Source organism: Ictalurus punctatus, chromosome 10 (genome assembly GCF_001660625.3).
Source record: "Ictalurus punctatus breed USDA103 chromosome 10, Coco_2.0, whole genome shotgun sequence".
Taxonomy (NCBI): domain Eukaryota; kingdom Metazoa; phylum Chordata; class Actinopteri; order Siluriformes; family Ictaluridae; genus Ictalurus; species Ictalurus punctatus.
This window is the reverse complement of record NC_030425.2, coordinates 26,087,501-26,112,500: the sequence shown is the minus strand read 5'-3', so window position 1 is coordinate 26,112,500 and position 25,000 is coordinate 26,087,501. Positions and strand designations below refer to the sequence as shown.

The window sequence follows — 25,000 nt, the reverse complement described above, 5'->3', positions numbered from 1 at the left end:
TATTCGTTGGCAGAGAGTCTGAAAGCGAAGCGTACTGTATAGCTACCAGTTTAACACTCTGCATTTTTATCTCTCGTGTACAGAATAGAACAGTTAGCCCTCTAATCAAAGTGATATACGGATGGCTAACTCGTGGAAGTAGCAAGAATTAAATTGGCACATTAAAAAACGGCACACCTCCGAGTCTTTTTATTCCTCACATACAAATCAATTTAAATGGAACCCGTAACTTCGCACGTTACGTGTTCTGCTTACGTGGGTAAATTTGTGAGAAACTTGTTGCTAAGCAACTAGAAAATATCCTAAAACCCAGAGTATAATTGAGGCAAGTCGATAGCCTCAGTTATTAGCTATCCTAGCTTGCACTTGGCTGTTTGTATAAAATCCTTTATACAGACATACTTTATAAAAGTGGAAACTAGATAAAACGGTCAAAAACGTCAACATTTACCTCAGATTTGTTAGTATATTGCTTAAAGAACGACTCTATACGACTAAAATCGAACTTTAATTAGAGAGCGTATCTATGTTCCCCAGATTTATACGGCACATAATAAACACAGTGATTTAAAGCTGGGACATGTCCATACTTTTTACTGTGTTTTATAGGTGACAGTATGGCATTTCTTCAGTTTAGTGTATACATTTCAGTATTGTTCATGCATGGAGTTGATCTGTATGAATACGCTGCTGAAAAAAACAATAGAACCCATTACAAAAATTCTAATGGTTTCCACTACAAATACCATTTACAAATGTAGTGTGTTTTGGACCATATTCTGTTAGGATTTAATGGTTTGTATTGATTTCCACTAGACATAAACATGCCACCAATAGAACCCAACACATTACCCATAGAGACCCACAAGGACCATTATAGTTTCCATTAAAACCAATACAATTCCCATTAAAACAATTAGAATTTCTATAATGGTTTCTATTGGGGTTTTTTTTCCAGCCGGGTGTAGAATAATTGCTACTTTTAGAGCAGCGCAAATGAGGGTTCAGCATGTGCGACCTAGTTAATTTTCAGTTAATGTTCATAACTTGCGTAAAGTGTGGATGAAGGATGGATTTTAAACTAATGTATGTTGAATATTCATTTAAATGCGTCTTTGTTGTTTAAAGTTAAAAGGTGATAAAGTTAAAAATGAGTCCTGATTTATATAAAAGGTTTGGAAAAGATTACTTAATGTGCTGGGGAACATACTGTAGGACCCTGGGAACATAGGAACGGCCTCCTATAATTACACTTAGCATCAGCTGCTAACCTTACTGCTCTGCTGTAGTGAGAAACCTCAACATTGTGTGACAGCTCGTGCCACAGCATTGTGAGAGGGATCCGGTTTCAAGATGGAACCGTTTTTAGCTCTGCGGTGTCCTTTTGCCTATTTTCATAGATAAGTGTGTGATTTGTTTAAGATAGTGTCGGTGCAAATCTAAAGAAGAAACCGATCATGTCATGGCTGATTGACCAGATTTGGGGTTAAGTGGTGAAAATTGTGTCATTTATGGTCCAAATATTCATTTCAACCCAGCACTCAGTCAGTACGTTTACATGGACAACAATAATCCAATATTAAGACGATACTCTGATTGAGAAACTAGCGTGTAAACAGTGATTTCTGATGACCTTAATCTGACTAAAGTCATACTCGAAGTAAACACAAATCGGATTAAGACGTGTGGAGTATTCATGTTTTAGTCGCATTATGGAAGTGCGTTACAGACATGTACACATCTTAATCACACGATTAACGTCGTGTGGGAGTTTTCACCGCATTTAGCGAGGGGACACGTACACACACGGCAGTGCTCAACCGTTTGACGGCAAACAAGAGAACACGGCTGTGTCCCAAACCGCGTACTTACCTGCTATATAGTATGAGAAATACATGCATCTCTATATACTATATAATAGGAGAAATACATGCATCTCTATATACTATATAATAGGAGAAATACATGTATCTGTATACTATACAGTAGGAGAAATACACGTCTCTCTATATACTATACAGTAGGAGAAATACACGCATCTCTATATACTATACTGTAGGAGAAATACATATATTTCTATATACTATATAGTAGGAGAAACGCATGTATCTCTATATACTATAATGTAGGAGAAATACTTGTATCTCTATATACTATACAGTAGGAGAAATACATGTATCTATACTATTCAGTATGAGAAATACATGTATCTGTATACTATACAGTGGGGAAATACACGTCTCTATATACTATATAGCAGGTAAGTACGTGTTTTCGGATGTAGCCCACGCTTCAAGGAGTCGTCTATTTGCACGTGTAGCATGACAAATAATTAACTGCACTTAAAACTGTATACGGTACCATAGCGAATGCAAACTGTATGTCGATACGTGAAATTCTGGAGGGAACGTCGGACGGCGTGGCGCGGTGGCGTAATAACGTGTGCCATTAATCGATCTATGTTCTAGAACACGTACAACTAGAACATGAAAGGAATATTCTAAAAGCGACTCATGTAAACACCTTATTCAGAATATTGTCTTATTCAGAATAAGGTCAATAAGTAGATTACTGCTGTCCATGTAAACATACTGAGTGAGAGGTTGAACATTTTATCAATGCTGTGTAGTGGTGGAGACATATTTGTTTGTTTAACTGTGGCCCCCCCCCCCCCTTTTTTTTTTAAATATAAAATGCCACCGCTTCTGCGTTTGCGTGATGTCTGTCTGAGATTGCTTTTATCGTGACAACTCGAGATCGAGTCGTTGGATTGTACGATTTATTGTAGGAATCATCGTAACCAGCAGATGAACTGATTCGATTTTGGAACTGATTCAAATAGGGTCAAAGTCACTGCAAGGTCAAATGTCCCCCCCCCCCCCCCCCCCCAAGCTTTGTTCCTGTATGTCACACAGAGATGTTACGTACACGTTCATGTTCAGGTTCTCAAGGCACAGGATCTTTTTTTGCCTTGCTACGATTTTTGCCATCGCTCCATCCGTGCGTCTCTGTCCATGCGTCTGTCCGAGATGTGAGATTCTCGTTAGGATGACATCTCAAGCGCGAGTGGTTGAATGTTTGTAAGATTTATATAGAATTATCATCGTAACCAGCAGATGATCTGATTAGATTTTTGGAACCGAGCCAAACAGTGTCAAGGTCACAGAAAGGTGAAATTTCAGAACTACTTTTGTTCCTGTTTTTCATGTGTAATTTCATGTTCATGATCTCAAGGTACCTTTTTGGCTAGCTACGATTTTTGCCATCGCACCATCTGTGCATCCTTCCATCTGTGTGTCTGTCGAGAGTCGAGATTCTCAAGAAGACTGAGATGGTGATTGAGATTCTGGGATTGCATAATATCTCAGGAACGAGTTGTTTAATGTTTGTAGGATTTATATGGAATTATCCTTGTAACCAGCAGAAGAAATGATTAGATTAGTTTGAAGTATATTTTAAGGGTAGTTCTGGCATACAAATCGGTAACAAGAAGGACTAGACTTGTTGGTGTCTGAGGCATCCTCATCAACGCAATTGGCGTTGAGTTCGACTTGTTTGGTTATCAAAGATTTTCTGTCCGTCCATCCATAAATGTATGGACTTATCCTTGCTACCACCACATGAACCAAACTGACCCAAACATGGTTGATTTTAAGGATATTTCACAGTGAAATTCTTTTGTTTTCTTCTTTTCTTCGTGTACCCCAGCATGTTAGGAAGTTGGGGTCAGAGTGCAGGGTCAGCGCCCCTGGAGCAGAGAGGGTTAAGGGCCTTTCTCAAGGGCCCAACAGTGGCAGCTTGGCAGCACCGGGGCTTGAACCCCCGACCTTCCGATCAGTAACCCGGAGCCTTAACCACCAAGCCACCCTCATATTTGGGTGCCATATTCCATTGATGCCACTGGCTTCGAGTTCAACTTGTTTGCAAAGAATGAGGGTGACATGTACAGCATCTTTTCTTATCCAAGGCACTAAGAAAGCTGTTAAATCCATCATTTTTTGATCTGGTGAGAGGGAGGGAGGTTAAAACCCCTCAGCTCGAGCGCCCATCTGCAGTCCGTTCACGTTCACGTTGCTCAATATTGACGAAGACGGCGAGGCCTCCGGTCCAGCAGCTCTGGCTGTGTCCAATCAACTTCAGCGTGTGTGGTCCGAGAGCAAGCGGCCGAGTGTTTCAGATCGTCCAGTCAGTCTGCTCTTTGTTACAAAGATTGTTTCCGATAAGCGCTGACAGTATTACGCAATCCAGCCTCTGGGATGCAAGTCAGACGGAAGAACGACTGGCTCCACTGCATTATCAGGCCTGAGCGAGCCCGATCCAAATCCGGAATCTGTATATTACACCCACACACGCACTTCACACCCGTCTGTGATGCTCTCAGGCCTGAATTCCAGCCTAGGAAAATATGAGTCCTCTCTTCTTTTACATTTCCAGACTCTAGGCCCTTTAACAAAGATTTTATCTTTAGATTTGATCTTCGATCATTAATGAACGATCTATGAAACGTATGAAAGTCATTAAAATTGTATTTAACAAGATAAACCAATTAATGTGATTTATTATTATAATTTTTTTTAAAAATCTTAGAAATAGAGCTGTAGCATGTCTCTAATGTATTATAATCGGTGCCTTGTTGTTATCATTATTATTAGGGGGCCAAGCACCAAACCTTCAGAAGCACTTTAGTGAAAGTTTGACTTTAAAGGTCAAATCCCCCGTATTGTCGGAGCTCAGTGATGACGGCATCGTTTTCTAAGCGCTACAGTGAATAAATCTTTATTAGCCTCTAGGCCCCAGAGGTCCAGAAGCCCTTTGGTAATCAACTACTGTATAAACTCCATTATAGAAAGACTGACAAGGGAATGGTTTTGTGTGAGAAAACTGGAAGGGAGGAAGTTGAGGAAAAAATTGCTTCAGAAACATCACAACCGTTTCACAATAACAAAATACCAAGATTTCATACAGTCTGTTATTGACCGTCATCATGAGTGGGTTTGTTGGAGTTAGTATACCATGATATTAGTTTAGACGTTTTGCTGCATTTGCAGGTTTATTCCATACTTCAAGTCACAACAAGGCCCCATATTTGAAGATTTCTTATTTGTGATTTGTGACACATGTTTGTTAATGTGGGGCGCACGGTGGCGTAGTGGGTAGCACGTCCCCTCACACCTCCAGGGTCGGGGGTTCGGTTCCCACCGTGGCCCTGTGTGTGTGGAGTTTGCATGTTCTCCCCGTGCTGCGGGGGTTTCCTCCGGGTACTCCGGTTTCCTCCCCCAGTCCAAAGACATGCATGGTAGGCTGATTGGCGTGTCCGAAGTGTCCGTAGTGTATGAATGGGTGTGTGAGTGTGCCCTGCGATGGACTGGCACTATGTCCAGGGTGTACCCCGCCTTGTGCCCCATGCTCCCTGGGATAGGCTCCAGGTTTCCCCGTGACCCTGAAAAGGTACAGAAGATGGATGGATGGATGTTTGTTTGTTAATGTTGCTTAAAGCATTGTTACTAATTATACTCCTGTTAATCGCTTGCGGTCGTCCCAAGCGAGAACTTCTTTCTCCTTCCAGGACGTTAATGTGGTGACGCTTGTTGTATTTTGACTTTAGGAGATGTTTTATCCTCTTGGATTGAAACGTTGAGGCATTTGCTAGAAATAGATTCTGTCCTTTTTGAAATATAAAGTTACTATTGGATTTAATTTTTTGCGAAAGCCTTCCAGAATTCTTCGCGGTGAAGGCGGGACATGCAGAACTGGGTGAATTAGTAGACCTTGAGGATTGTACCACAATCCCAAAGATTCGGTAGAGGTATTTAATATTCCAGTAACTAGCCAATCAAGTATTCATGTCTAAGTTTGTATGCCTTGACACAAGGCAGTGGAGTCAGACTGCATGTTTTAGTACCTCTTATTAAATATCTGCCCATAAGCACGTTAATTGTGGTCATCAATTATGGATGTGAATGAGTTCAGCTTTAAATAAACATGAAGTGTGCATCAGGGAATGGACGAGTAGAGTTTTGTACACGGCTTCCACGTGTCACTACGTGTCTTCACGAGCCTCTGATGATGTAAAATTCTATTTTAATATGACGATACTCGAGACATTATCGAGTGATACGGTTGATTTGTGAGTTTTGCAGCAAGCTGGAGGTTATTTAAAACGGGCCGCTGAGAGCTGAATGGGAGAAAATGGTGGTGTTATTATCATTGCACCTCAGTGTGGTTGAATTCTCAGCTCTGATTGATCAGAAGGCGTGGATTTCATTCTCCATAACGGCAGCGCTGACAGTTCCGCCGGATTAGTAATTGAAACGACGGGTTTATAATCACGCACTCATGCGAATACGTTTCAGACGGACTTGTCGAACAGGATCGTGTTGTTCTCCGCTCGATGTATCGCTTCGCTTGTATTTCCTCATCTGTCAGTCGCTCTGGATAAAAGCGTCCGCTAAACGAATAAATGTAAATGATGCGCCACATGCTGTAATCTACGACTAATAATAAATGGATAAACTTGTGTTCTTGTTTAAGAAAGAAAAAACACACAGTTGTTGATATGGTGAAATTGCGTGTAAAGAGATGTTTGTTTATGAGGAGTCTTTTTAGTCAGTTTTCCATCAGAGGAAAACCTTCAGGACGTATGACTTTGCGCTTTCTGGTTTTTCAGTTCAAATTAAAAGCTGCTTGTTTTTGTATTATAAACGTCAAGAGATCGAGTGAGAGAGGGGGGAAAAATAAAGAAAGGCTGGTGAGGGAATGACTGTTTACAGGAAATGGCTTGTCTTAGGGACGTTCCACAACATTAAACACAACTATAAATGGACTAAAAGCATGATGTGGAATTTTTTAATAAATGAAAAGTTGTAATTGTTGGCCGAGGAGAAACGAAACACTTCAGGATGTGCCGTTGAAGGAAAATAATCAACTTCTCGGTGTTAGAGTAACTTTGACCTACATCACACCATCCCATCATGGATTATTTCCCTATAACCTCACGCCCCTGAGTGTTTTATGTGCTGAAATGTGTGTTATGGTATTATATTGTGTTGTAAAGCCACAAAGTCAGCGTGAGCTGTTAAATCCTTATCGCTCTTTTTTTTTTTTTTTTTTGTCTACCCATAAATCAGTGGGACGTTCCTTTAGCTGCTTATTTTTCTCAAGTTTGTGCAACGAAAGTCACAAAGTAGGAAAAAGGAAGCTTTTAGAGAAAATGTCCCATACGTGATTCCCCATTTTACAAATCACAGCGCATGAACAAACCTCCGAGTTGTAGGTTTATCACAATAAAAGTAAGCGTAGTATTACTCCTCTCCTTTGCCCTGCCGAGCCTGCGAAGCCTTTTCATCATGCCGTGGTTTGGTTACCAGGCGAGGGCTTCATTAGTTGGACATGTTCCCTGGAGAGGTGAAGTCTTTAGTACAAAATTAGAGCTGTTCCTTTGTGCCGCCGGCATCAGAATGATGTTAAATTAAGCCGGGCCTCTTTTTTTGGGGTTAGTGTGGAGAGGGAACAGGACTGAAATGCCCGGGGAGCGGTACTCCATACTCGTGTCACTTCATGTGCCTGGGATCAATCTGCTTTATTATTTCTACATAGATTTAAAAAAAAAAAAAAAAAAAAGTTAATGTAAATGGATTATTATCAGCGGAGCTTGAATTTTATTTATTTATTTTTTTAAAGAGAAACGCTGATTGTGTTTTACATTTTTTTTTTCTTCTACAGAATGTGCACATCTCCTGCTGGCCCACAATGCACCCGTAAAGGTGAAAAACGCTCAGGGATGGAGTCCTCTCGCCGAAGCCATCAGCTACGGAGATCGTCAGATGAGTATGTTTTTCAGTATTACATGTACATGTAAATACCTGACCCCGTAGTGCATCATGGGTATTCCGTATACCATCCGTACCGGCTCGGCTGCATCGATCAGTCCCAGTGCATTGTGGTATTTTACAAGCGTGCTAGAATTTCTCCACTGTGAACTCAGACGTAAAGTGCACTAAGTAGTGAATGGGATATAATTTGGAAACTCGTGGAGCTTTTCCACACAGCGCTTCGTTACGTTTTGCCAAGTTATCCCAGGACGTAGCGTAAAATGGGTTGAGCTAGAAACAGTGCTGACAGTTGATTGGTTGAATACAATAAATCTGGTTTTCAGTGATTGCTTCTTTATCTTTTAGAAAGTCATTTTAGGAGGCAACTTTAGACGTTTATTATATCATTAGTTTTAGATTTAGTTTTATTTACCCGCACATTCACACTAGCAAGCAACAAGTCGCTCGTTTTACTTGCAGTTTGTGTGTTGTCGGTTTATACTGGGCGTGGCCTGTTCAGCTTCTTTTTAGTTCGGACGACATATTGGTAGTAGTCATATACAGCTTCTAAAGCCAAATAGTTAAACACAAATTTAATTATCAGTCTGTTAAATGATTATTTGATCTACATACTGCGTGTTGCGTAGCTTCATTCTCAAATTAGCAAAGAAAGCTAACTTTACTAGTTACATACACTCACCAGGCGCACCAACGATCTCTGCTACTTCCATCCAAGCATTATTTTTCTTCGTTATCTCTATACACGTTTTACAAGAGATCGGGATAAGTCGAAAGCACGGTTATAAGTTTATTGCGGATCGGAACTAAAGTGAATGGGGAACTAAAGAAATGTAGGACCATAGGATTGGTCAGAGGAAGCATTTGAGCCAACCGTTCGGCTTTATCGCTTTACAGTGAAGTATCTAATCAGCATAGGATTCAGTTCAAATGTCATAGTGTCGCTCTCACGCGTAGACAACAAACCGGGGCCTGTCTCTTCGTCGCTCGCTAGTCTGAATGTAGGTTTATTTAATCTATGCTTCTTGTTCATGATGTGTTTAACTCGCTTGTACATCTCATATGTTACACATGATCCAAAATATCTCCTGGCAGCAAGTCAGGTCGAATCCTAAATATAGGCCTGTGGCTTTCTGTTCACTGGGTTTGTTATACCCTGTGTAGAGAGCATGGCCAGATATAGTTTGCAAAACTTTTCACTGTTTTGACTTGAGATTAAAGCAGGACCGGCAGCACACCTGGCTTCGTTTGGGTTATTCAGCGCTATCATAACAACCTTGTTGTGTCTCGTGCTTAATAGTGAACATGTTGAACTTTCATGGGCACCATTATATGATGGACAAACCAGCACAGGGTTTACAAACAGTCCTTTTGTTCTGATTAGTTAAGTGCAAAATGGACCGGGTTGGTTTGAGCGATACCGTGAAGCTGTTCTACGAACATGATGGAACTTTATTTATTTATTTATTTATTTATTTATTTTTGCTTCAGCGTTCACGTGCTCTCAGAGGAGACGAGTCTTCGGGCCATTCCTGAGGTTTATGAAAAGTTCATTCCACCGTGAAAAACATGCAAATAAAGTCACATCAGGGGTGACACCACTACTCCAAAAACTGATGCTTTTAATGATATTTAATAATAAGAGTTGAGCTATTAATGATATTTAAAATAGAATCTCGTGTGTCTCGAGTAGAAGGGAAGATTTGTCATTTGTCTATCAAAACAAAACAGACTAACTATTTATTTATTATTATTATTATTATTATTATTATTATTTTATTTATTTTTTTAAATCCGAGTAGTTTGTTTCGACCCCACACCCTTCATTTTGCGTTTTACTCCTCAGGCAGCTAATAACAACAAAAAATTTTCACGGAGTTGATTCTAAAATATCGAAGACGTGTTCACGTTGCACAGAAGGTTGTCTGTCACTGTAGTAACTGTCTGTTTCGCTAAACATGTTCCCAGCAAGCCTTATTTACTTTATTTGAAGAATGTCATCTGAGGAATGTTCCTGTAATCGAGCCAGAATATGTGCATATGTCACATAAATATTGAAACGTTAGCGATACTGATGATGATGATTATTATATCGCCAATAGAGTGCTGCAGAGAAGACAGATTTCCGTAGGCCAACCCGGAAGTTAGCATCGCCCTGGTTCCCCTCGACAAGAAGCCAGTAGGATTGCAGAAAATAAGTTCTGTGACCAAGGAAAGGTTTATGTTCCTTACACGCTTTGTTCCTCAAGATAATCTTCATAAACGAACCACAACATTTATGAATTCTGAAGCCTGAATACAGTCGGCAGAAGCGAGAAGCTAGTTAGGCTATATAAACGAGCTGCAGTACGCTCACATGACTTCAACATCACCACCACGAAGCTTTTTTGTAGCAGTGCAAGTTAAAAACAACAACACTACAACTGGGAAATACTACAAATCGATGAAGTCGTAAAGTTCCAGTTGGAATACAGCGCCCTCCACTAATATTGGCACGCTTGGTAAATATGAGCAAAGAAAGCTGTGAAGAATCGTCTTTATTGTTTAACCTTTTGATCTTTTATTTAAAAAATTCACAAAAATACTCTGCTGTCATGGATATCAAACAGTTGCAAACAAAACACAGGTTTATATATATATATATATATATATATATATATATATATATATATATATATATATATATATATATATATTCTGTTAAATATAAAAAGGCTCAACAATAAAGACAATTTTTCACAGCCTTGCAAATCTGCAATCTGTGAGAAATCGCAAGCTCCTCCGAATATTGCGGAGTCTGCTTGATTTTGCGTTCATTTCTGCGACCGCAAAGTCCTAGAGGGACTGTCGTAACTGGGAAAGACCGAGAGAGTGTTCAAAGTGCTGCTCACTCTACCATTTAACAATGACCTCGGGAAACTGTAATATGAACACGGCAGGGCAGTTTTCTTAAAGAACCTTTTGGGATTCTTTCATTCAACAACAAGCCACGTATTGGCTTTAACCTGGAACAAAAAACAGCATATGGTGAATGATTTTAACTCGCTTATTATTGCTGAACGTTGTTAGCATGTTTAGAAGTCTAGCCCTTTTAGCTAATTGCTGGAGGGAGGGAATTCCTCTTGGCCTCAGTCGGTTATGAGATGAAAAGGAATTTATTAGGTGTTTGTGTGTGTGTGTGTGTGTATCGACCGTGCCTCAGCCCTCCATACAGCCAGCCTCGCCGCTTTGATCAGGCGTATACGCTCAGCTTTACAGGCTCCCGTTCTGCACACCGCCGTTAGCAACTTTAAAGGTTAAAGCCAATAAGAAACCCAGCGGTCCTTCTTATATTTTCGGGGTCATTGCTGGTTTAGCCGGCGCATATTTTACTGTCTTTTTCAAGCTTGGTTATGGTTGGGATAGATTTGGAAAGAAACATCCATCCAGTTTGAACAGAGGGCTTTTCATTCGACAGGTTTCCATATGCAAAAATCCTGCTGTCTGGGGTTTCATTTATTTATTTATTTTGACTTCCTAGATTTATACAATGCAGACAATAAGAAGACGGTTTGCAAACCAGCTGGATGAGTCGTTTGGCAATTTTGTGAGACAACAAAACAGGGAAGTAAGTGTATGCAGAAGTTCACAAACATGTTTTGTTCTCGCTAGAGGGTAAGCCGGCAATCCCGCGCAAACGTTCAGCTTTTACGGTATAATTCGGTCGGGTAGGGAGAGGTGTTTTGGAGAGCTTTGATACTGTAGGATTAAAATGCTGTCCCTGTGCTTGTAGGGGTGGGGCAGTGTGGATCGTGATAGGGAAAGAAAAATAGTAACGTTGATAACATTATTCAGTACTGGAGTAGTTAAGGACACCGCAAATATGGGGCTTCCGGGTATGACACATCCTTTGAAATACAATATGTAAGGAAGTTGATTGGTTTCCTATATATATATATATATATATATATATATATATATATATATATATATATATATATATATATATAAATTGGTTTATATTATAGGAAACCAATCAACTTCCTTACATATTGTATTTCAAAGGATGTGTCATAATGTATAATGTGTATGTTGGGCCCTTGAGCAAGGCCCTTAAAACTCTCTGCTACTATCATGGCTGACCCTGTGCTCTGACCCCAGATTTCTGACATGCTGGGGTATTCGAGGAAAATAATTTCACAGTGCATATGTATATGTGATCAATAAAGACTCATTATCATTATACTAATTATTTAATATATAAAACACCCGAGGGTATGGTGTTCTAGGAAAATAATCCACGGTGGGGGTAGTTATGTTATCACCTCGAAGTGTATTATCGAAGTGTTTTATTCCTTCTATGCTACAGCAATTTGTCAGCCATTAAAATTTTATATGAATAATAACAATAAAAAAGATGCATTCTACTATTTACCCATATAATTTTGTGGAACATCCACAAAGCAGGTTGATTTCTGTTATCGCTTCTGTTCGATCATCGATAAGCATTAATTCCCCCAACATCCTCTCTTTCTTCTTTCTTAAAGTGTAGAGAAAAATGGCAGCTAGTAGCTCTGTGACTGAGATCCTACGAAGCAGATCATAGATCATATGTCCTGAAGACTTTCCCATGGTGGGAAACCGTTATATGTTAAATCGTTAAAGCGGATTAGTGGTTAGCACGTTTGCGTCACACATCTAGGTTCGGGGGGGGGGTTCGAATCCCACCTCCACCCTGTGTGGGTGGAGTTTGTATGTTCTCCCCGTGCTTCGGGGGTTTCCTCCATGTACTCCGGTTTCCTCCCCCAGTCCAAAGACATGCATTGTAGGCTGAGTGGCATTTCCAAAATGTCCATAGTGTGTGTGCGATTGTGCCGTGCGATGTTTTGGCACCCCGTACACCTTGTGCCCCGAGTTCCCTGGGATTGGCTCCAGGCTCCCGCGTGACCCTGTGAAGGATATGTAGTAGTATGGGAAATGGGTGGATAACTGTTTACAAAAAACATCACCATATCAACAATTAAACATTTTCTTTTATTAACTAACATTACATTTTTTTTTTTATTCGGCTTATTAGTCTGAGATCATGTGGAGTCGCCAGACAATACCCAACGAATGAGCTGTTACTGTAGGAATTCAACAATTTTCAATAATTCAACAGTGCTGTTGTATAAAATATGTATCTCATTCTGTGAATTATTTATTTATTTTACTCCATTCTAGTTTGTGCATGTGCATGAATAAATAGTGTATTTGTTCTAACTCCAATGGACACTGAACCATACACACGAGCGCTAAAAGGCAGAGCTGTCGCTTCTAATCAGTGAGCATCCCACGCATCCGTTCGGCTTTCGCGTCGCTTCCTTGGAGCGAAAACCGTAAATGCTACCGTACACGTGAACGTTTTCCGCCATCGCCCTCTGCTCTGCTTCAGAGCCCCGACTGCGTCAGAGCCGAGATCGCAAGAGCGCCGATCTTTCGCCTCACTTTGATGTCTGCTCTACATTTCACAGCAGATGTGTTATTCGATCCTCCCACATCTGTACCGAGGATAAACACAACGTGTTCTAATGCGGTCTGAGAAATCGGGCCAATTTGGGAGGCAGGCCAGGACACTATTCGAAAAAAGTTCAGTCTGAAATCCTGAAGAGATGTGTCATTGGAGAAACACTTTAAAGGTTCTACAAAAGGGTGACCATTTTTATTATTTGGCTAGAACATCTTGAATGCTCCTTGCTATAGATTCTGCAAGTAATTGTAGAGAGATGGAGCACCTGTCTGCTAGAAAAGAATATTCCCTTAGTTGGACCAGTATTTCCCAGAGGTGTCCTAGTGACTGAAGTAGACGTGTAGGGGACTGGAACATTGCACGATTGGTCAGTCAATTGCGTATGAAGCTCGCAGGACAAAAAGGCCGCATCCATTAATTAAGGAAAATGATCCAGTATTATCTCTGAGTGGCAAAAGTATGTGAACGTCTGTGATTAGCAGTTAATTTGATGGTGAAATTAGAGTCCGGTGTTTTCAATCAACGGGATGACGAGCAGTTGTGAGCGAGTCTGCGCCCTGTTTTATTTAAAGGATAGGGATCTATCAAAGTCTGATCTTCACGACACATGTTTGTGTAAGTGTCTCATGGCACGGAAAAAGGAGATTTTGGAGGACCTCAGAAAAAGAATTGTTGACGCTCATCAGGCTGGAAAAGTTTTCAAAACCATTTCTAAAGAGTCTGGACTCCACCAATCCAGAGTCCGAGAGATTGTGTACAAATGTATTATTATTTAAAGAACGGTGCTTTCTTGCCAGGTTTTGCTCAAGATGTTAAAATTATTGGCACTCTTTAAGAGTGTGCAAAAATAATCGTATGAGCTAAACATTACACATAATTCTTATTACTTAATTGCGTTAAAGTCTAAATTTCTCTTCTTTTAGTTGTCGTTTTCTCTGAGACTCATAATCCCCCCCCCCCCCCCCCCCCCCCCCAGCGAATATTTTCAGTGAACGCATATCGTCAGCCTTAAAAATGCGTATGCATGTTAAATATGGTTCTTCGAACATAAAACCTCAAACTCTTTCACACACGTAAAATCTGTCATCCGTTACCATGAGGAAAACCTCACGAACTTAAGAGCTTTTAACTCAAAAAGAGACAAGTCGCTGATGGCATGTACAAGTCAGGTGATTCTTATTTAAAAGAGAAACATCAATTAAAACATTATATTTGAACAACAACAACAAAAAATCCATTCTCTTTTTCATTCGAGTCATGGCTTGGTTCAGTAAAAAGCCTTGAACGTTTGAACATTTTCACGGAATTGGACACGCCCTAAAATCGAACGTAATCCAATCATATGTTGTGCATACAGCATCCCTGTATATCATTGCATGTATTGCTATATTTATTTCTTCTCATTTTCATGAAGGATACCAATAGTGACCAGTATGAAGCTGACCATAGATGAAATTCCAGTTGTGACAAGTGGTAAAGGAATTTTTGGCCATGGTAGTTGGCATATTTCTCTGTGGCCACTTTTGCTTGTAGTAATAATGCTGCGATCCATTGTACTTGGAAATTTCCAATTCAGTTTTCCACAGGTTCCAGTGCATCTGCTTGGAAAAAACATGGATGCCCAAAGCAAGGTCATATTTGTTAGGGCTAGTCCCTGAATTTGTCAAACATAGAAGGATGGTAAATGGTCTGCACTTATATAGCGCTTTACACTGTGTCTTATTCACCCATTCACACACACACTCGCACACCAATGGTAGCAGAGCTGCCATGCAGGGTGCTAACTCACCATCGGGAGCAACTTGGTGTTCAGTGTCTTTCCTAAGGACACTTCGGTATGTGGAGTCACGTGGGCTGGGAATCGAACCGCCAACCCTACGATTAGTGGACAACACACTCTACCTCCTTAGCCCTAAGCCTCAGCATTAATTACTTCTGCATGATTAGTATAAGATAGATCAATTGTTTTTGTTCATCTTTGCTTATGAAAATCTGTCATGAAGATGATAACTAGTAGAAACTACCAGAAATTGGTTGTACTACTTCCTATCAATTGCTTGTTTTTATCTGTTGAATTTGTAGAGGGTTTTTTTTAAATGCTTTCTAATCGGAAGCAACCTGGGTTTGGTGACAGGCTGAAAATCCATGTGATATTGACTTGGATGGATTTTGGGATTTGCAAACCAAGAGAGTCCAAAACGGAGTCAACACCCCAGGCACACACACAAGAAGAGCCAGACCGTTATTTTCCCTCAGTTTCCAAACTGTTTCCCGTACCACAGCCTGAATTTGTAATATACTGGACAACATCTACACCGTGGGATCTGCTGCTCTTTTCGTGAGCTCTCTGCGCTCTGGAAGGGAAAGTCAACCTCAGATGGAGGTGATTTTGTTGGCGAGCGTCATTCCCAGCAGATCTGGAGCACCATGTCTGGCTACAGGATTAGCAGGACCTCGCTGTTCTCTGCTCTCTCAGCTAAGCTCTTGAACCATTTAATAAACATTAGCAAGAGTAAAACCTCCGCCTGCTGCTGTGTCGGTTTGCTTTATGCTATTTGGCAAATGGATCATTTCATTTCAATGTTGAACATTGGCCTGTTAGGAGTTTTGTCCTTTTGTTCTTTCTTTTCATACGTCGATCGGTTTTCTGGTCTGCTTGATTTTCTTTGCAGATTGATTTTTATAGTTTTATATTTCCAGGTAAGGTATTTTTATTTCAGAAATTCAACCACAGTTCAGAAAAATTAAATAAAGAGACATGGAAATGTGGCACGCTCTGGGGCATTTGCAGGCAGATGGCAAAGTGGTAGCCCCCTGTGGAAGGATAGCAAAGATAACAAACCACTCCTGTCAGGTCGCATCACCTCTGATTAAGCTGCTTGGTTGGATACGGGCCCATGTGGGCTTCTAATTTCCAAGCACTGGCTGAGTTAGGGGCTTGGCACAGCCATGTCCTGATGTTTTGCCACTTTGCACAACCACCGAGGTCACAAGAGCCAAAGCCTGCCCAAGAGTGTGTTGCATCGGCCATGAGTGCCCAGTAGTCCGCTACATCTATGGATTGGACACTCTTGTCCAATCATACCCGCTCTTACACTTTATTTTTGGTTTGTCACCACCTTGATGTTTCGAATGAACGTTGTTTGTACTATTTTGGAAACTATAAACAAATTAGCAATCTAAAAAAAATATCCTGAGCAAGATAAAGATTTTCCAGAAGATGCTTGAAGGAGTTTATGCGAACACTGTGTAATGCCCCATACGCTCCGATGTTAATTTGTCCGGAGAGCTTCAAATTTGACTGCGTGCTCCCACATGTTGGTCAAATCTGCTCAGTCCCAGGACTGCCATGGGCTTCTACTCCCGATGCACACCTCTAGGCCAAGGAGTACCCAAGGGTGGGCAGCGTCTACAAAGGAGCAGACAAGAGTATAGTACATCTTCTGGGCATTGTCCACCGAGGAGTTTCCAAGTGCAACTAAGTGTGGGTTACATCAGGCTTGGAGTACCCAAGAATTAGCACCGTATATTGATAAGCACCCGAGAATGCACTACATCTACTAAGGACCTCCCGAGAGTAGTCGACGTCTAGCAAGAAGCATCCAAGAGCGGGTTATATCTAGCATGGAGTCACATCTTCCTAGCCAAGACTCCCATAGGCACCTACTCCCTATGCATGAAGAAAGCCAAGAGTGGGTAAGGTCTACAAGGATGCACGCAAGAACATAGTACATCTTCTGGGCATTGTCTACCGAGGAGCACAGAAGAATGCACTACACCTACCAAGGAGTGCCCAAGAGCACCTAAGAGTGGGTTACATCAGGTCAGGAGTGCCCAACAGCTGGCAACATCTATTGATGAGCACCCAAGAATGCGCTACATCAAACAAAGTAGAAGGGTCCAGGAGTGGGTTACATCTAGCATTGAGTGTCCAAGAGTGGGCAGTGTTTATCAAGAAGCATCCAGGGGTGTCCAAAAGTAGGCGACATGTCTTGCAAGGAGTGCTTCCATGTCGGACCAACGTTGCCCTGAGAATCCACCACACCAGCCTACTCTTGCATGAGAGTTTGCCTTGCCTGACAGCCAGTGTCTAAGAACTTTCTGCAGTCTGGTATTTTTCGGTTGGTCCGCATTTAAACTTCAGAAAACGGTGAAGTTCCTTCAGAGTGAACGAACAATCTCGAATCACTTTCATTATTTTTTAGAAGGCCGATCTGTAGCGTTAGGCAAAATCTATCTGTGTGATGGAACGAGCGAACACTGTGTCCCGGGTGTCATCCCTCCGGGGCATGACTGCCATGCTTTGCTATTTTTTTTGGGGGTGGATGGAAATATGTTATTGCGCTGTCGATTTTTTTTTTTTTTTTCGTCCAATCCAAGGTCAGCTCAAAGAGCACAGAACTTGTTACGTAATGTTGCGGATTTTGTTGAAGACTTGCTCGGAGAGACTGTGTGACCCTGCCAAAGGTGATTTATTTATTTATTTATTTTGGTGCTACGCTGTAAACGAACTGCATTCCTTCCTAAATCCCTCACGTAGCCGGTTACACCTTGACTGACGATGTCTGACGCAAATCCACCTCTGAGCAGATTTCAAAACATCCAAACTAAGCGTGTAATTTCTCAGTAATTTCTTGTGCAACTGAGTTTATTTAAAAACCAGCTCCTATTAGTTCCCCAGGGTTCCTCATCTCAGGGTTGTTAAGCTGAGCTCTGTAGAGCTAAAGAGAGCTCCTGCTGCTGCTTTTCTCTTCCTGCAGCTTGCCAAGGTCATTAGTTTATTGCACCTTTTCCCACTAAATGTCGTTGATCGGAAACGTTAATTAAAGCTGAACTGAGATGTAGTTGAAAAATGGCGTTTTTATATTTCATTTATAGATGTCACATTTCTTTAAACTGGTTTGGACATATTCACACTAGGGGGTAGAAGATATGATAATATAATCTTATCATGATTGTCACTATACATTTTCCTAACCGTGTTATGATTCACTTCCTAAATTATAACTTTGATTATAACTAACTGGTAGCTAATTGGACAATATGATATTTTTGGTTTATACCACTGCTGGAAGCTCCATTCTGATTGGTCAGAAGGCGTTGATTCATTTTCCATAACAGCAGCTCTGACCGGCGTTCTGACTTCAAGGTTGATCATTTCTGTAGTAACAACTTGCACGATGACGGATACAATAAAAACTAAAAAAGTGTACTTATTGATATGGGGAAGTTTTGATTTATGGAAGGAGTCTCCAGTGTCAGTGCTTTTTTACAGTCAGAGGTAAAGCTGTAACCTTCAGGCTAGGTCCAAATTAATCCGGATGAATTCGAAAATCTTTTTCTCGACGTTTTAGCTTTTGGAGCATTTCAGAGACGCCCTCCCAAGTGGATAAATTTGAAAACGCCGTTTGCCCCTTGACTGAGAAAACGATGAGGTATTTTTAGCCACGTGACCCATTCAAAAAAAAAAAAAAAAAAATCTAGAAGAAAAAACCAAGATGGTGGTCAATGTCGCCACCTGACGGAAACGATGCACGCCGAAGCAGTTTTATTTATTTATTTATTTTAAAAACGGTTTGAGACGCTTTCCGAAAATGGCGTTTTCAGAAGGTTTTCACGCACGGGGCAAATCTTTAGGAATTTTTTTTGTTGGTGGGGGTGGTTCTGGGTCACGTGACAAGCTGTGAGAGACAAAAAGAAAAAAAGAGAGAGAGGTCGGTGAGTTGAACGACCGTATCTAGATGTTATAACGTCAACGATGCCCGGACGTAACGTTTTCACAGACGTTCCACACCATCAAAGGTAACTGTATAGGGGATAATAAAATGTCTTTCTTTAATAAAAAAAATAAATAAATAAGATGAAATTGTAATCATTGGTGTGTAAAAGAAATAAAACGAAAAAAAAATTAATACATCGAATGAATCAGCTTCAGGGTGGTAACTCGGTAACTCCGATTCACTCCGATTCACTCCAACTCCACCTTTGATTGTTTTCCTATAACGGGACAAATCAAAGTATTTCCGTGCAGTACTTGAGCTATACCTCGTCGGAGATGCATGAAGATTGCATTCCGTAGCATGGCTTCATTTGGAAATCCCGAGCAGGCTCGTGCTGCTTACCGAGTGATTGATTTTTGTGCATTAAAGGACCTCATTGAACTCGCAGACGAATGCATGGGCATCGATCCACCTGCAGCCGTTAGCCGAAGGGCTTTGGACTGTTAAGCCGATTTTTCCGATGAAGTTACAGTCACTACTGACTGACACTTTTCACATGGCTATAGTAAGTCCAAGATGGGGGTCCATGGATGCTTTCTACTAATATATTTCGTTATCGTGTGCGTCAGAGTAGGATCGCTATTTACGTCTGTGCTTGCAAAGATGCTAATACCCAAGCACTTCGGTTCGCACGGGCGGACCATATAGGTCGCGTTTTCGATCATTATAACCTGAACGTTTTGTGCTCCAGAGCTTACCGAGTGTGTGGGGGAAAGTCGATGAGCTGTGCAGTGTGAGAAGCGCCTGACCCCGAGTGCACGTCTTTTTGTGTTTGCAGTCACGGCGCTGTTGCGGAAGCTGAAGCAGCAGTCCAGAGAGAGCGTAGAGGACAAGAGGCCTCGGCTGCTCAAAGCTCTCAAAGAGGTAAGCAAATCTCTCCCACAAGCCCGGTTCAGCTCCCTGTTCGGAGTCTGGCGTGCAGCGCGAGACGTCGAACGCGGGACGAGTTTAGTTTGAAAAGCCGAGCACGTAGCATGCCGTCTGAAAAAGCTCCGGCTCACTCTTGTGCAGCCATGGAGCTGCTCCAAATTCCTCCGGGCGATCGTTGGTTTGACACGCCATGCAGACACACACACACACACACACACACACACCCAAACGTTTGTCTAGATATCTTTGTGAGGACTTTCCATCGATATTCTCGTTAACGCACTAATAATAAATACCGAAATGCATGATCTACACCTGACCTTGACTTTCACCTTACTTTCACCTCCGTAACCAAAAAGAACGGTCTCTTTTAGTTTAAAAACAGAAGATGTCGTCGTCTAAAAGCTTCTATAATGACTGTCATTATATTTGATGAAATTTAGTTAGGAGCAAAAGTTTACACCCCCTAAGCTTTATTTATTTATTTATTTATTTATTTTTAAATAAAAGGTGGAGGTATGTGAAATTCCTAGCCCTGTTCAGACAGTATTCGTTTTTCCATCCCAGGTATTTTAGTCCCGTCTGAATCCGTCATTGTTTTTTTTTTTTTTTTTTTTTACTTAAAGATTACTCTGTCGTTCATCTTCTATAAACTAACCACCAGAGGAAACACGCAAATACTATATATATATCCTGTGTGATCTGATATGTTGATAAAGATTGCGTTATATCCTGTGGGGGAAAGAGGTTTCTCGCTTTTATTTTCCAGTATTGAGACACTTCAGGAAGTGCTCTCTCTCTCTCTCTTTTCTATCGCCTCATGATAAAAAGCTATCGACTTGACGGAGTTTAAAAAAAGTAAAAAATTTTTTTAAAAAACAGAAAGTTTTAGGTAAGTTGTTGAGTTTTTAGAACTAGGTAATGTTTTTTTGTGATCGTTGAGGATTTTAAGCACAGGACTCTTCTTTTAAACTGCTACCAGTGAAGACTCCTACGTAATCACATGCTGTGATTAGAAAGTACACCACAGATAACATTCAGTACATGTTTTTATCGCTTTTCTGACCTCGAGAACCACTGCGCTTTCTAATCTATCGAAAGAATACTGAAAATAACTGGAAAGCAAAATTTCAACATTCAGCACCAGATCAAAATTCACTGATGTAAAATTGTAGGGAAAAAAAACCCCCAAACATTTCGTTTAAATTGGTTTGTTTGATGTATTTTTCTGTTAATCTGTACTCTTTTTCAGCGTAAGAGAACGCAAGCTATCCGTCACAGTTTACAGCATGCCAACAACGCGTTAACGTAACACAAGGTGAACGACGTACCGTATTAACGGGACGCCACAAACGCATCAGCGTAACAAAACGCGACCGCGGCGCTGATTTACGCAGACAGCGCGTCCGTTTTACGGAACGCAAGCTACGCGTCATTTTCACACGACGCGAAGGAGATCGAGCGGATAACCGAAGGATACGTGAAAAGCAAAGTTCAATTTTGGTTCCGTTCGTATGGATGTACTCGTGTTCGACGCGTGTGAATCGAAGAGGGATTCGGCTGAACGCGCACCGTGCGTCGTCTTGGCCCAAATCGGAGGCAATTTTGAGAAAACGCAAGCGGCGAAGAATTCTTTGTGCCGTTTATTTGATTTTGCGTTCACGTCTGCGATCGTGAAATCTCGGAGGGACTGTATAATAAAAGTCGGAACAGTCAGGATTTGTATTGTGTGATGAGCATGAGTACATCGTGAAGACACGCCCATCTCCGTGATTTATACGATGATCACGTATCCCGTTCGAAACGATGGCAGTTATTACAGACTGGCTCCTGAACACCGATTCAAAGACACAGGCTTTTAATGTCTGGAAATCTTCTCCAAATATTCCAAATAATACTCTTAAAAGTAGAACTCCGAAATGTTAAAAACTGTGATTGGGGCAGTGGTGGGTTAGCAGTGGTGTACTTATCGGAAGGTCGGGGGTTCAAGCCCCAGAACTGCCAGGCTCTGGGTCACTGATCGGAAGGTCGGGGGTTCAAGCCCCAGCACTGCCAAGCTGCCACTTTTGGGACCCTTGAGCAAGGCTCTTAACCCTCTCCGCTCCAGGGGCGCTGTATCATGACTGACCCTGCGCTCTGACCCCAACTCCCTAGCATGCTGTTCTGTAATGTACATGTGATCATTATCATAGTTGATGAAATGATGAGTCTGTGAGAGATCAGCTGGTTAACCAAACACACTGTCAGACGAACAATGTTAATCCAAGCACTTCCTCTATCCCGAATTTCACAATGGAGACACGCGACTCAACTTTTATTTTCGTCTGTGATCGTTTCAAGCGTCTTCCGACTTGGGGGCGGGGCCAAAATCGCTGTTCTGGTTTGTTTTTTTGTGGGTTTTTTTGGTCGTTTTTCCCCCCCCCTCAGTGTTCAGGCTGGTTCTTGTTCTTGCATGGCTTGTTTAGAACAACACACACGCTGGGAAAACTGCAATTTGCAGCATCTGCTGTTTGGGTGTCACTGAGAGTTTGGTCATTTAAAGGCTGACTGTGTTTACATCACGAGAGAGAGAGAGAGAGAGACCGAGTGAGAGAGTGCTGGGTTTAATATGACGGAAAAACCAAATCCTCCCTTCCCTTTTGGGAATTATTTATATAACTTTTAACGTGAATGTCACTTACGTCACGTGATTAAAAAAAGCAGAGCACTATCCTTATCTGATGGAGCGCTTTATTGTGCGTCTTTTTGTTTTACTTTACAGCTTGGCGACTTTTATTTGGAGCTTCACTGGGATTTTCAAAGCTGGGGTAAGTATGTCTTTATTTATAAATTCCTGAAACGCAGATGGCGACCCATGTTTAAACAACCCACATTATAACTGCAGTGTGTGTGTGTCTTTACAGCATAATAAAACGGATAATTATACGGATTTTTTAGCAGACAGTGGCTGTAGTTCAGGACAGCAGTCGAGTGTGTGTTCGAGTGAAGAAAGTGCAGCGTTGCAGAGCGGAATTACATCAGAGGGGACAGCGATGGCCAGCTGGATTACAGCAGGGAGAGAGGGATGGGTGGGGAAGGGAGGAGAGGCTGTTTAAAAACACACAGAGGGAGTGGCGTGTCTGAGAGAGCAGAACTTTGCACCTCCTGGTGGTTAACTCATGTCACTGCATCTCTTCTCTCGTTTATTTCAATCCCAGCACGCCTGGGGATCACCTTAAAAGGACGGGATATTTTCCGAAACTTCTGGAAATAGTATTGGTATTCGGTTTCATTCTTAGTGTTCTGATTTAAATTAACATCTACACACACACACGCACACGTATATATGAGATCTCGTTGATCTTATTAGGCAGGTGACCTACTGAACTAGGTTCTTTATTTAAGCTGTGATCCTTCTGTCCTCCGTGTGCTGTTAAAGGAAACAGCTGGGTTTGTTCTCTGACTAAAGGCGGTTTTAATTCTTCCCAACAGTGCCTTTACTGTCTAGAATTTTACCCTCGGACGCTTGCAAGATCTACAAGCAGGGGATCAACATCAGGTCAGTATCGTGATGGAGAAACGTTGTTTTTTTCTTTTTTTTTCTTTTCTTTTTTTTAAAATGTGGTGCTGTGAGTGTTTTAAAGTCAAGTGACATTATCTTGCTCGGAAATGCTTTCAAAAAGTGTCTTTTCCTGCCGGAAACCATTGTTTTCAGAGGTGTGGAGAGCCAGTTGAAACCTGGTGGAAGATTCTGAAGCTTGTGGCCAGAAAAGTACAAAACGCACCATACGGCTCAACGTATGCAGACCCCTGACCATCCCACCGATACGTGGTTTTCGATCAGCTCATTCCAGATTTTGTCCACCGTTTGCTGTGATAATAACCTCCAATCTTCTGCGAAGGATTTCCACTAGGTTTTGGAGCGTAGCTGTGGGGATTTGTGTTCATTCAGCTACAAGAGTGTTAGTGAGGTTGAGATCAGGAACTGATGTTGGGTGACGAGGCTCCAGTTCATCCCAAAGGTGTTCGCTAGGGTTGAAGTCCAGGTTCTGTGCAGGCCACCTGAGTTGTTCTTCTCAAACCATGTCTGCACGGGGGAATCATCATGAGTTGCCATTCTATATGAAGTATAAAGACATTCTGTACAGTTGTGTGCTTCTGATTTTGTGGCAAGCGTTTTGTAGGAAGAACCACATACGGGTGTGATGGTCAGGCGTCCACATATTTTTGGCCATATGGCGTGCATCCGAGAGCTTACAAGAAGCCAATTACACCAGCGGGGAATTGCTGAAACGTCCGATTTTTGTTAAATCCCGCCTCTGTCCACTTCCTGTGCTGGGATTGGACCGGTGGTGTTTTTATATGCGGTCCGTAAGACGGGACGGGAAGAAGAATATCCAGGAATTGATGAAGAACAAAAGTCTCCAAGGGTCCACCGTTTTCTCCGGTGATCTGAATGACTTATGGACTTGCCTCATCCTCTTTGTATTGTAGAATTCTGCCACAGCTGATTTAGCCTCTCTGTCCTGTAGCGATCCACTGAAACGGGGCAATTAGACCTCAGAAAACCTTGATGATGATGATGACGGCCATTAGCATTCGCAAGTATTGATCATGGAATTACGCGAAACGGTTTCTGTATTATCCGGTCATTTATTTCACTTATCAGGTTTTCTGACATGCTCCAGCATGACTAACGATGAGTGGCGTCAACTGGGGTGTGAAATCACCGCGCTCGTCGGAGTAGGCTGAAGTGGAAAATGACTCAGTATCTCCGTGTCGATCCATTACCCATAACGCCCCTCTTCAAACGATGACACTAAATGTTCCATTTCCCGTACGTGGCTCCTAAATGCGAACTGTAACCACCATTCAGAGACGACCCGTAGAGACGCAGCTTCCTCCAGCGCAGAATCGGCGCAGGCGCAACGGGAGTGGGCGTAATAATGCTTTCTATACGTATCACACGACCGCTCAAAAGTTTGTACGCCCCCGCACACCGACGGGTTTCCCGTTTTGTAAGACGACGACGACGACGACATCAACGCTGTGAA

The 25,000-nt window shown here is 41.7% G+C and overlaps 1 protein-coding gene across 1 annotated transcript in view; it reads left to right on the top strand.

Moving 5' to 3' along the window:
• ankrd13c (ankyrin repeat domain 13C) overlaps positions 1-25,000 on the top strand; it is a 38,202-nt gene that overhangs the window by 5,734 nt on the left and 7,468 nt on the right. The window contains exons 3-6 of the mRNA XM_017477904.3: positions 7,723-7,827; positions 19,876-19,961; positions 22,729-22,774; positions 23,439-23,505. Of these exons, the coding sequence (XP_017333393.1) occupies positions 7,723-7,827; positions 19,876-19,961; positions 22,729-22,774; positions 23,439-23,505 (304 nt within the window). The remainder of the gene's footprint in view (positions 1-7,722; positions 7,828-19,875; positions 19,962-22,728; positions 22,775-23,438; positions 23,506-25,000) is intronic.